A 12,299-nucleotide genomic window follows, 5' to 3' on the forward strand; every position below is an offset into this window, starting at 1 on the left:
TTGCCCACATTCTGGAGGACCGGTCCTTTCAGCCCGTTGCTACAGACGCACAAATGGAGGTGCAGGGAGGTTAGTGACTTGCCCGGAGCAGAGTCCGCCCGCTGACCACCGAGTTCACTCGCTCAGTTACTATGTAGCGGTGAGAGCACAGCCTGGCACCCCAGCTGATGGAGACAGTGACTGTGGGGGCCCCGTCTCCACCCACTGGCCCAACATTGTTGTGTTAAAGGTGGAGAAGCATAGGGGTGCCGTGGTCAAGTGTTTGGGAACTAGGCTAGCCACGTGCAGTGGGTGTCTTCACAGATGCTCCTGGGTCCGGAGTATTTCATGTGCACAGCAGCTGCGGGTCACAGCCCGTATCCCTAGCTAATGTGCACCTCTGGGCGCCTGCTGTCCCATGCATGCCGCGCGGGCAATGCTGGTCACCCCAAGAGCCTTGCAGCGCCCACCTCCGACAGCACAGGCGCTTGTGTGTCTGGGACAGCAGGTCTCCTTCCTCCGCCTGCCGGGGACTCAAGGTCAGACCGCACATTCGACTCTGCATCCTGGGGCCTGGCGCAGAGCTGGTGCCAGCACGTTTGGGGGCGAAGCATTAGTGGAAGAGCCCGTGCTCCCTGTGCCACCCCCTGGCTGGGCCCCTGGAGTCTGGGCAGGTTTACTGCTCACTCCCAGGACCAGGCAGGGCAGCCCACAGCAGGTGCCCAGCAAACTGAACAGCCGCTGTACAGCTGACAGACAGACATCCTTAGGAACCCCTGGCCCAGGCCCCTCCCCGCTTTAGTCACTGCACCGCTGCCACCTGCTGCGCAATACACTGTTTATTGTTTGCTCCGTGGGAGTGAGAGCTCCTGGGTAACAACTCGTCTGCGTTCCCTGGCACCTGTGCTGTGCCTGTATACAGCAGGTGCTCAATAAATATGCTTGTAGACTGGATGGGCGTGAGTTCGGCACATCTTTGGGGCTTCTGCAGAGGCTGGTACAGGAGAGGGTCTGGAGGGGAACCCTGCAACCTCCCCTTTCCACCTTTCAGTGTTGAAAGTGGGTGGAGCTGGGCTCAACGGGCTCAGTGGGTGCAGAGGTGCCCAGCAGCTCAGGAAGGGATGGGGAGCTGGGTTCTCCCTGCCGGCCTCCTGGTCTGGGACGGGCCCAGACCTTGAGACAGAACATGCACATTTGGGGTAGTCACCCTTCAGGCACCAGCTTCCCGAGGAGGCAGAACAGGCTCTCCTGGGCTTGAAGGCACTTGGGGAAGGAGGGGAGGGAGCTGACCCTCCCCCGGCCCCCCAACCTCTGCCAGGGCCCAGCTCCCTCTGGGCTGTCCCACAGAGACCTGCCTGAGAGTCCCAGAGGCTCAGGGCCCCATCCAGAGTGGGTCCCGCCCACGGAGCCGGAGTGGGAGTGCGGGCACCGCAGAGGCGAGTGACAGCGGCCGAGGTGCTGCGCAGAGACCTGGTTGGCTCCAGCGGCCTCCGGCGTCCTGCTCAGACCTTGGCTGCCGGCCGGGGTGGCTGCTGCAGTAGGGCCAGCGTGTCCCGCTTCTCGATGGAGCGCAGCTGCTTCTTCTTCGCCCGCTTGAGCTTGGCGGGGTTTCGGATCTGGGGGTGCGAGGGCAAAGCAGTGATGAGGCTGGAGTCTCCCCTGCTCCCCAGGGAGAGGGAGGCCTGGAAGGGGCGGGGGGCGGGGGGCAGGAGGCAGGGGGCAGGGGGCAGGGACGGGGCACCACTCACCACTTGGACGATCTCGGCCTTGCGCTCGTTCTCCAGGCGACGTTTCAGGTTCTCAGCGCGGCGCTGCTTCTTCTCCTGGGTGTACAGGGGGGAAGACGTGGGTCTGGGTGAGGCAGCCCCGGGCTCTCAGGCCCCTGAGGGAGAGCTGGCAGAGTTGGAGGGGCGGGGACTTATATCCGGGTCCTGGTGGTGGGACCGCCGTATGGGGAGGTCCTGACTCCACCTGAGAAGGTGGGCGCCTGGGCAGGCAGCTGAGGACAGAGGCTTAGGCGGGGCTGCGGGAACTCAGACACCGTGCTCCCCACTGGGAAACTCAGGCACATGTAGACAGAGGCCCCTGGGAGGAGGGGGGCCGGTCCCCTCACCCCACCCTCTGCCCCTGAAGTCCAGGTGCCCAGGTGCGGAGCTAGGAAGGGTGGAGGCCGCAGGAAAGAGGCTCTGGTTCGAATCCTGGCTCGGCTACTTCTTAAAGGGTGACCGTGTAGTTAACCTCTGTGCTTTGCCGTCGTTACAATGAGAACGCCCACCTACGCTTGTTCGGGGGAGTGAGGGGGGCGCGTGGGGTCGGCCTGCGGTGCCCGGCCACTGGGAGCCCAGCAGGTGGATGTAGAGGGAGACTGTCTGGGAATGGAAGCAGGTTTCCAGCTTTGCTCACTGCCGTCCCTGCTGGGCCGGGGTGGGGGTGGACTCCAGGTTGCTGCAGGGCCAGGGGCCGCTCTGGGCTATGGGAACTGAGGGGGCAGGCGTGGCCTGGGCCCCGGTGAGAAATGAGAAGTGAGACTTGGGCTCCCAGGCAGGAGGTCTGGGCGGGGCAGGACAGGAACACCGTGCGAAGCACAGCGAGGAGGCCTCTTGCCCAAGAGGGAGCCGGCTGCATAGGAAGTGAGATAAGGCCTCAGCGAAGGCGACAGCCTCCCCTTCTAAGGACCTCAGGCGCTGGGGCGACTGCAGCCGGTACAGACGACTGAGTAACGGGCCTCCTCCCCTCGGCGGAGTCCAGAGCCTGGGGCACGGGATTTGATGCCTCCTGTGCCCTGGGAGCACCAGGTGGGGGTGTCCCCTGGTAGCCCTGGTCCTGGTGGGCGTCACCGCCGAACGCCTCGGCCTCGATTTCTCTGCGTGGCCCGCTGGGGCTTCCCCGAAACTGAGAGGTTGGGCGTGAGCCTCCAACGGGCATGCGTGGCCCTGGGAGAGTATCGGGGAGCTAACGGGGGGAAGCGTGGGCACCCACGGTGCCGATGTGTGGCAGCCGCCTCGTGGAGAGCGATAGCAACAATCCGGGAAAGGCTTCCCCACCTGAGCAGGGCCCGGCGCCATCTCACCATCTCACTGAACGTCCTCTCACCTCCCACCTCCTGCCAGTGGGCATGGAGCTTCCTCCCGGCCTCCCCCATCCCCGGGCCGCGCAGAGCCCGGGCTACACTGGACAGCCCACTGGCTTCCCTGCCCTGTGGTCCCAGACTGCGCTTCCGCTCCCGGCCAGGCCCCCTGCCACCCTTTGGCTCCAGAAAGGCCGCCAGCCTCCCCCTGGACACCTGTGCGAGCCCCCCCGCCCCCTGCCCAGCAGACACTGGCTCTGCCCTCACCTGCCGGCGCCTCTCCTTCTCCTCCTCCAGGTGCCGGGCGAAGTCCTTGGCCAGCTTCCGCTCCTGCCGCTCCTTCACCTTCCGCTGCCAGGAGGTGCGCAGGGGCTTGTCCTGCACCATCTGGGAGAACCTGGGGCAGAGGGGCTCGTGGGGTTCTGCGCTGCACCCGGCTCTTTCCTCCAACCCAGTCAGAACCACCTCCCGCCTGCCTGCGTGCGGGCAGTCGCCCCCCCAGGTCAGACCCAGGGCAGGCAAGGGCTCCCCTCGGGCTGCCTGCCGTGTCTTAAGCCTCTGAGGTGGGGACTCCTGTTCTGTCCGTTTCAGAGGAGCAAGCCCAGGCCCCCTGTTCCCGAATCCCTGCTTGTGACCGAGTCCAGGCCCCAGCCTCTGCCACGAGGCCCTGGGAGTGCCCTGGAGAGGGGCTCCTCCCTCCGGGGCGGCGTGAACGGGCACAGTTCTCTGTCACGTCCGGAACCTCTCTCTCCAGGAGAAAGGTGGGAATGGCGCAGCGCAGGCTCGAGGTGACCAGGGGAGTCTGGAGTTTCTGACGTGCGAGAGTGACATGAGCCACAGGAGGAAAGAGGTCACCTCTGGGCGAAGGTGCCATGACACCCAGGTCGGGGTTCTGCCCCGGCGCCGAAAGCCGTCCCCGGGAAGGGTCAGTCCAGCTCTTCTGGGCCGTCTTCTCCCCGTCCTGCTCCACGTGTACGGCACAGTCTGTACCTTCACCCACACCTGCCCACCTCCAGGCTGGTGTCCTGCTCCCCCAGTGGGCCTGCTCTGACCCCACATGCCCCTCACTGCCCCTCCCCTGCACAAGGCCCGCTGCTGCTGACCTGGCCTCCTGCGCACAGAACGGGGCTCAGGATGCACTTCCTCCTGCCCCAAAGCGGGGTCTGCGCAGCCCGGGCAGTGGGGACTGGCACGCAGCCAGAGCAGAACTTTCGGTCACGGTCGCAATGCTCTACATTCACGCTGTTCAACACGGACGCCAACAGTCACACTGGCTGCTGAGCACCTCAAATGTGCTTGGTGTGACTGAGAAAATGAATCTTTAACTGTATTTCATTTTAATCCATTTAAATTTAAATGGCCGCACGTGGCGGTGGCTAAGGTGTTGGGCCATGCGGTTCCAGAGCATCGCTTTACCTGGAGGTGGAGGGAAGACAGGACTGGGTTCCTAGGCCTGAACCAGCCCCTGTGGGATGATGGCCAGGCTGGGGGCAGGAAAGGGCTCTCTGAGTCTCAGCACCTTCACACGGTAAATGGAGACAAGAGCTGTTCCCATCCCAAAGGCTGGTGGGAGGGTCACTGAGACAGAGCCGACGTCCTTAGCACAATGCTCTGCACATAGTAGGTGCTCAATAAACGCCACCCTTCAGAGAAGGGACAGGCCCGTCCACGGAGCACCGTGCAGAGGCGGCATTTGGCATGAGCCGGGACGGTGGGCTGCAGCCAGGCCTCCAGCAGCAACGGCCGCCCTCCCCGTCTCTGGGCTCACTCCCCAGCCACTGCAGCTGCTTCCTCGAAGGTCCCAGGCATCAATTCCGTGGCCTTTCGGCCCTAATCCACAAGACCTGCCTGCAGCCTCTGAAGGTGCTTTAATGCTAGTGCGACCGCCTCCTTCCCGGTTTCTCTGCTTCCACCCTGGCCTCCGGCGGTCTGCGCACCCCCAGTCTCTCTGCAGAGCCCGTTTCTCACATGTAACATGAAGAGGATCCCGGTATGTGAGAGGAGGCTAAACCGCTGCTTCCCAGGGCTCATGTGCAGACCACATGCAGGATGCATGCTGGTCCCTGTTGGAAAGGCTCACCCCCGGCCAGCGGCCCAGTGATGGTGAACCTATGACACGCGTGTCAGAGGTGACACGCGAACTCATTTTTTTGGTTGATTTCTTTGTTAAATGGCATTTAAATATATAAAATAAATATCAAAAATATACGTCTTTGTTTTACTATGGTTGCAAAGATCAAAAAATGTCTATAGGTGACACGGCACTAGAGTTAAGTTAGGGTTTTTCAAAATGCTGACACGCCGAGCTCAAAAGGTTCGCCTTCACTGGTTCGCCTGTCCTGTGTACTCAGTGTTGGTAACACTGTATCACAAAGACACACGACTGTAACATGACAGCGGGTGGACGCAGACCTCACCGCTTCAGCAAGACATGGCTGGTTTACTGGCTTCTGCCTCCCGCTGGAGAGGGCAGACAAAGGTGCATAACTGCCTGTTGCATGAATTCACAGGTGAGGCCTGCAGGAGAGGCCAGGGGCCGCGGAGGAAAGCAGCTGGAAACAGCCGAGCCGTCCCCCTCCCCGCGGCCCCAGGGCTTCCGCCACCTTCTCAGGATCATCACCGGCTTCCAACCCGGAGGCTGTCTCCAGGCGGCACCTGCCCGGCGCCCGGGGAACCCGCCCGCCACGCCCGGCGCTCCCCTCCCGCTTTACCTCTTCCTGGCGCGGTCCTTCCACACCCGCCCCGACTTGGGCTTTCCCTTCGGGATGATGGGAACCTCCGCCTCCTCCTTCCGCTTCTTGGGCGCCGGGGCCTGGGCTGAAGGTCCTGTCCGCTCCTTCGGGCAAAGGCCGTCTCTCGCCAGCTCCCGGGCCGGCGGTGGCTGGCTCGGCAGGCGCTGGCCCCGGGGGGCGCCGGGGGGCTGGGGTGCCAGCTCCTGCGGTGGCGGCGAGGGCTCCGGGCCCGGCGCTTGCTGACCGGGGTGAGGTTCCGGGGACCCAGGGCCCGACGGCTGATGCTGGAGGGGCCGCCGGGCCAGCTCCTCCGCACGCGGGGCCACCCTCGCGCCCGGTCCTCCGCGGCTCCCGAGGACCTGCGGGGACTCCCCGCTTGGCTTGGGCTCCCGTCGGGGGCGCTCAGGACTCGACGCTGGCTGTCTGCGGGGAGACTCCAGGCCTGGACCTTGCTGGCCCTGGGGGGACCCTGGGCCCGGACCCGGCTCCCTCCGTGGGGGCCCCAGGCCCGCCCCCTGCCCTAGGCTGGGCGATCCCGGGCGTGTCTCGGGCTGACGTCGGGGGGACTCCAGGCCGGGTTGCCGCACACGCCGAGGAGACGCGGGCTCCCTCGTTTCTTCCAGGCTCGACTCGAATTCCGCAAGGGCTCGTCTCGCCCGCGGAGCTGCGGTGGGGCTCTCGGGAGGCTCGGCCTTCGGGCCTCCCAGCCGCCGGCTGCGCCTCAGCGGGGTGTCCATGGCTCAGCCGGGAAATTTCCCAAACCCGAGCGCACGTGCAGTCTCCGGGGCGGCCGGCGCCGTCCTATGACGTCAGGAGCCGCCATGTTTGTGCTGGGCGGAAGCGTCCGTAGCCAAAGCGGCCATGTTTGTTTTGGGCGCAGAGGCGGGTTGGCGGCCTGAGGGGCGGGGCTTACTAGGCGCATGCGCAGAGCGCTGTGGCGCATCTGCGTGTGATGGAGTGAGTTCTAGCTTGAGGTCGCGGTGGCCTTTCCTGCTGTCTGCAGAAGGGGAGAGAGTGCGCAGGCAGGGAAGGGCAGGGAGACCCATTTCCGGGAGAGAAGAGAACTGGGAGAAGATCCAGGGAACCTGCAGGCCAGGCTGGATGAAAACTTGGCCGCTAACCCACTCCTGGGCAATTGGGTAGGGGCCCGCCCCCTCTGGCCTCAGTGTTTTCGTGTGCCGCGTGGGTGGCCTTGCACTGGCTCAGTGCACGGACCCTGTGGGAGCACTCCTCCCTGCCCAAGTGAAGGTGGCCTGGCAGGTCCTGGAGGCGGGCGATCTCTTCGTCCTGAGCTATGGGTTAAATGTGCACACCCTCGCCTTCTCTTCTCCCGCCCTGAGCGGAAGTAAATGTATGGCTCTCGCCCTGGCTGGTTTGGCTCCGTGGATAGAGCGCGGGCCTGCAGACTGAAGGGTCCTGAGTTGATTCTGGCAAAGGGCACGTGCCAGGGTTGCGCAGTATCCCCGGTAGGGGGCGTGCAGGAAGCAGCTCATCCAGGATTCTCATCATTGATGTTTCTCTCCCTCTCCCTTCCTCTCTGAAATCAATAGAAATATATATATATTTTTAATATATCTTTATTATAGATTTCACAGAGAAAGGGAGAGGGAAAGAGGGAGAGAAACATCAATGATGAGAGAGAATCATTGATTGGCTGCCTCCTGCACATCCCCTACTGGGGATCAAGCCCAAAACCCAGGCATGTGCCCTTGATCGGAATCGAACCTGGGACCCTTCAGTCTGACGCTCTATCCACTGAGCCAAACCAGCTAGGGCCAAATATGTTTTTTTTTTTTTAAATTAAATAAAACTTATGGCCCTCCCTTTTCAACATTTGCAACATTTATGGGTGAAGTTGAGGTACTGGTAAGACCAGGAGTGGGCAAACTTTTTGACTCGAGGGCCACAGTGGGTTCTTAAACTGGACCGGAGGACTGGAACAAAAGCATGGATGGAGTGTTTGTGTGAACTAATATAAATTCAAAGTAAACATCACTACATAAAAGGGTACGGTCTTTTTTTTTTTTTTTTAGTTTTATTCATTTCAAACGGGCCGGATCCGGCCCGCGGGCCGTAGTTTGCCCACGGCTGGGTAAGACGCACCCCCTTTGCCCTGGCTCACCTGGGCCCTCAGCCAGGCTGCATCCCCTCTCAGGCGCCCCTTCGGCCCCAGTTCCAGCAACAGGGTGGATGGCCTCTGAGCGTCCTTTCGGCCAGTGGCTGTGTCCCAGGGTAAGACCTGCCTCCTCCCCTTTGCATGAGGCCCAGGCAGGGTTTGGAGTCTTTCTTAGGAAGAACATCCTGGAAGTGGCCCAACTGCATCCCCGCTCTCCTCCAGGGCTATTCTTAGACCTGCCTGGGAATGGCCGTCTGGGGTCCCAGGGCTCCTGTCCCAGCGGCCCCTGGCTTCTTTGTTTCTCCATCGGAAGGGTTGGGCGGGGCCTGGGAAGTTATCCAGGGATGCGGGGGTGGGGGGCGGAGGGGGGGGGGGCAGAGGCCAAGGGCAGGGCAGGCGTCCTGGGCCTCCGCGCTGAGCACAGCTCCCACCTGCCGAGTCATCTGCAGGGTCTGAGGGAGCCAGCCCCCACTGACCGCTGGTCAAGGAGGAGATGAGGAGGCTCAGACGAAGGGTCCCGGAGGAGGAGTGTGGGGCGCGGCTACAGCGTTTGGACAGGTTCAAGTCTCGGACTAATGAGAGGGCACGGTCCTCTCATGGCAAAACCAGGTGCAAGTCCCAGCTTGGAGGGCAGAGCCCTCCCAGCACAATCATAGCCAAAGGCTGTGGCTGTAAGCTCGACCTTATGGTCCGAACCTGTGGTCCCACATGGCTGAGTGATGTGGGCTTGATAGAGTTCAGGTGCATGTAATTGAGTGGCTTAGAACATTGTTAACATCTTGACCACGCCCTTACTTTGCCTCGTGGAATCTGGTATAAAATGAAGACTCGGCTTGCGGGCGCTGGCGCTGTCTCCATCAGAGAAGCAGCGTCCCACCGAGACCCAGCTTTTATTCTCTTGTCTGTCTTTTCCAAATCTTTCACCCCCACACCCCACTCCCCGCCCCGTCAGGTTCACCCTTGGCCGGGCGGAAGAAGTGGATTGAGGATCCCTAACACCCCGCCCTCCCTGGCTGTGCCACTCAGCCACACAGTGCCCCCTGATGAGGTCGCCTCCCAAGGGTAAGGCAGGGCACAGTCTCTCCAAGGCCCTCCCTGTCATCGGAGTAACTGCACCCTGTGCCGCTCGCTCGGGTGTTAGTCCCTGGCCCCCTGGCTCTGGTGCCCGATGCAGAAGCAGCCTGGCTGGTCCTCGCCCAGCTCCTCCAGCCCCAGCTCTCGGTTCCTTAAAGTCCTGCACCTGCCGGAGACCCGAAAGGCCAGCCACCGGCAGCCACGCCCAGCACGTGTGACCAGACCGGACACCACCCCGCCTCTGCCCGCCTCAGGCTCCCTGGCTCCCTGCTCCTGGGCTCCCCCGGGCCCTGCCCCAGCCCTGCTCACACACCTTAGAGCAGTGGTTCTCAACCTTGGCTGCACATTAGAATCATCTGGGAATCTTTTTTAAAATCATCAGGATTTTTAAAAGATTCCCAGATGATTCTAATGTGCAGCCAGGGTTGAGAACCACTGCCTTAGAGAGCAATCCAGGTGCCTGCCAGAGGGGTGTAGGGGAGATGTGTTACAGATGGCCCTGGGGTGTCCCTCGCATCCTGTGGAGCCACTGTTAACCCGGGCAGCCGTGAACTCCGGCCCAGGATGCTCCGCTCTCACCCGAGCCGTTCCCAGGTCCTCATATGTGTGTGTGGGTGGGGGGTGGGCGCGGTCGGGAGACGCCCGGCTACCTCAGAAGGGCCAGCGTGGCAGTGGCTGTGGGGACCCTGGCCCCGGACACTCCTTTGCTGTCCTCACGAGCATCCCAGCCCCCCGCCCTCGGAGGAAGGGTCCTGGAGGTCTCCGCAGTCCCCCAGAGACCCAGCGAGCCCTGCCTGCCTGCTAGGATCACCTGGCCGCTCATTCTGAGAACAGACTGTCTGCACTTCACTCCTGGTCTCAGCCCTGGAGGGAGGGACCCCCTACAACAATGGGGCAGCAACGCCAGGCTTCTTCCCGTGCCCTGCAGGACAGACTCCCACTCCTCGGCGACCCTGTGAAGCGGGTGCTGTTGTTATTCCTCCCATTTCACACTAAAGAAACGGAGGCACAGAGAGGCCCGGAGCACAGCAGGGAACTGGGCCGTACTGGCCCCTCCTCAGTGGCTCTGACATGGTCTTGAAACAGTTAAATCTCAAACTGTCCCTTGAGGACGGCTCAGGCTCAGCTGAGCGAGCGGAATTGCGGAATTGCGGGAACTGCGTCCCCTGTTCTGCAGGCGGCGAGGAGTGGAGAGGCAACCTGACTTGCTGAGGGTCCTGCAAACGCCAAGGAGCAGACCTTGAACTTGGGACACTCCACCTTGAATGCTGCCGCCAGCCCCTGGCGGTGAGCAGCTCGGCTCCTGGGGTTGGGTTCAGATGGCAGAGCGAGAGACCCTGGACACTTGTCGGTGGTGACAGCTGGGGCTTCATCCTGGGGCCTGGAAGGAGCTCTTGACAGACAGGTCAGCAGGCACCGCCCCCTCCGCCCACGTCCACACACACAGCTTTCAGTTCCTAAGATGATGGCTGTGCAGGGAGTCACGCCCTCTCCCTTCCTCTCCGTCCCCCCATCCCTGCCCGGCCCTTTCCTCTAGCACCTGGCTTCTTCACAGCTGTGGCCCGTCCAGGGGCAGGGTGGGCCCCACCTCCTCCATGGCAACCCCGGGACACCTGCCGCTGTGAGCCAGGAGCCCGTGATGAGGCCCTTGGCCTGCGGCGCAGCGGGCACAATGGGGCTCGGTTCCGGGGCAGCATCTGCTGCCCTGGGCAGGGCGCCCCGTTCCCTTGGCCTCGCGCTCCTGCAGCGGAATGGCCCCAAACCCCACTGAGCCGCGAGATGAGGTTTTCCTCTGATTCAAAGCGTTCGTTCTCGGTCCTTCTCATGGGGCCTCAGGACCCTCGGGGTCCCCAGCTGCAGCCAGAGCAGCTGCCCCAAGTGCCCAGAGCAGCCCGGGCCCTCCTGCCGCTCTCACACCCAAGGCTGCTCCAGTGAAGGTCATGTCCCCTAAAGGGACCTTCGAGTCCAGAAGCAAGTCACCCCAATTTCCCTGGCAGTTGAGATGGCAGGGCTTCTGCCCGAGCGCCTGGCGAGCATGGAGGGCGTCCGCAGGAATCATTTCACTCTCACGCAGCCCCGTGAGGACGTGGGTCCTGCCCCCCCCCCCCCCCCCCCCCGCCCCCGTTTTTTAGAGATGAAGGGGCTTATCAGGGCCAAGAGAGAACCTGAGTCCGGGACTCCGCCTCCACGCGGGAGCTTCGCCCCACACCTCCCTGCAGGCACGTGACCTACATCAGGCTGAAGCCCGGGCCTGACTTCTGTTCTCTGAACACGAGGCACAAGGCGGACACTCCAGGTCATCAAGCGCCTTCCATGCAGGGGACGTGGGGGGGGGGGGGGGGGGGGGGGGCGGGATGACCGATCAAAGGGTTAGTCTGCTCTGTTATTTTCTGCTCAAAATCAAAGGTTACCCACACTCGGATGGTATCACTGCCCAGCGGTTCAGCTTCGCCCGGGAAGCGACTCAGGACAGACGCAGATGCCCCGGGTTCGGAAAGTAGATGCAGAAGGTGTGGGGGTTGCATTTCCGAAATGTGGCTGCAATAGCATCTCCCGTCCACGTGACCTCGGCACCCTTTCCCTCAGTTGCGGGGCCTGCACCTCCCCCACCCCGAGCCTGGGTGGGCCTGGGTGATGGCCTTGGCTGTGGCTGGAGGCAGAGGCGATGGCTCTGGGACTCACCCCAGGAAATGCGTGTTTGGCTGCGACCCTCGACCCTCGGGGTGGCTCCTGCAGGAAGAACTGCACGGGGAGGCAGGGGTTCCCGGTCCCAGAGCCCCCGGGGCAGCCCGGCTCCCCATGAGCCCTCGTGCTGCCAAGTTTGCTGTCTGGGAAGGATGTGTCCCCAAGGGGGGCATCTGTGTCGCATCCCAGTGTGACCTCGGGGCAGGGGTAGCGGGGCGTGTGGGCTCGAGGTCTCCCCGGGCTCTGCAGAGCATGTGGGACCGGGTCCTAGAAGGACCCCCAAGACTCCCAGGCCCCGGCTGTCACCACCCGGACTGCGTGAGGGACACGTGGCCCGGGTGTCCAAACACAGGCTGTCCCGTGGGTCTGGGTGAGTTTCTAACGGTTCCCAGGTGATGCCAGGCCCTGGTCCCGGGACTACCACGTAGCAGGGACCAGTCTGGACTCAAGAGGAAGGAGCGGAGGCTGAGGGAAGGGAGCCGCCTGCCGGAGCCGGGCTGGGAGAGGCGGGTCTGGCTGGGCACCAGGCCTGTGACTGAGCAGGACTGGGCTCCATGGCCTATAGCGATGGCTGCATTTCTGAACTCGAGTGCCACCGTGTGGGGAAACGCCTTCCTTCCTCCCTCCTCCGACTGAACCTGCTGGG

The 12,299-nt window shown here is 62.9% G+C and overlaps 1 protein-coding gene across 1 annotated transcript; it reads right to left on the reverse strand.

The window, feature by feature from the left end:
- Positions 1–800: 800 nt before the first annotated feature.
- On the reverse strand, positions 801–6,574 carry CCDC86 (coiled-coil domain containing 86). Its single transcript, XM_070427258.1, has 4 exons — positions 5,758–6,574; positions 3,314–3,443; positions 1,728–1,802; positions 801–1,595 (listed from the first exon to the last, which is right to left on the reverse strand). Exons 1-4 carry the CDS (start codon positions 6,513–6,515, stop codon positions 1,482–1,484), a joined length of 1,077 nt encoding a protein of 358 aa, XP_070283359.1. The 5' UTR covers positions 6,516–6,574; the 3' UTR covers positions 801–1,481.
- Between the last annotated feature and the right edge of the window lie 5,725 nt (positions 6,575–12,299).

Source organism: Myotis yumanensis, unplaced genomic scaffold (assembly GCF_028538775.1).
Source record: "Myotis yumanensis isolate MYYU_CA2020_CCGP unplaced genomic scaffold, mMyoYum1.0.hap1 SCAF_10, whole genome shotgun sequence".
NCBI classification, from domain to species: Eukaryota; Metazoa; Chordata; class Mammalia; order Chiroptera; family Vespertilionidae; genus Myotis; species Myotis yumanensis.

Excerpts from the sequence above, each read along its gene's own strand:
- CCDC86 (XM_070427258.1), bottom strand. The coding sequence starts at position 6,515 with ATGGACACCCCGCTGAGGCGCAGCCGGCGGCTGGGAGGCCCGAAGGCC. Across the intron at positions 3,444-5,757 it reads AAGGACCGCGCCAGGAAGAG|GTTCTCCCAGATGGTGCAGG; the intron begins GTAAAGCGGGAG and ends CCTCTGCCCCAG. Across the intron at positions 1,803-3,313 it reads AGAAGGAGAGGCGCCGGCAG|GAGAAGAAGCAGCGCCGCGC; the intron begins GTGAGGGCAGAG and ends CTGTACACCCAG.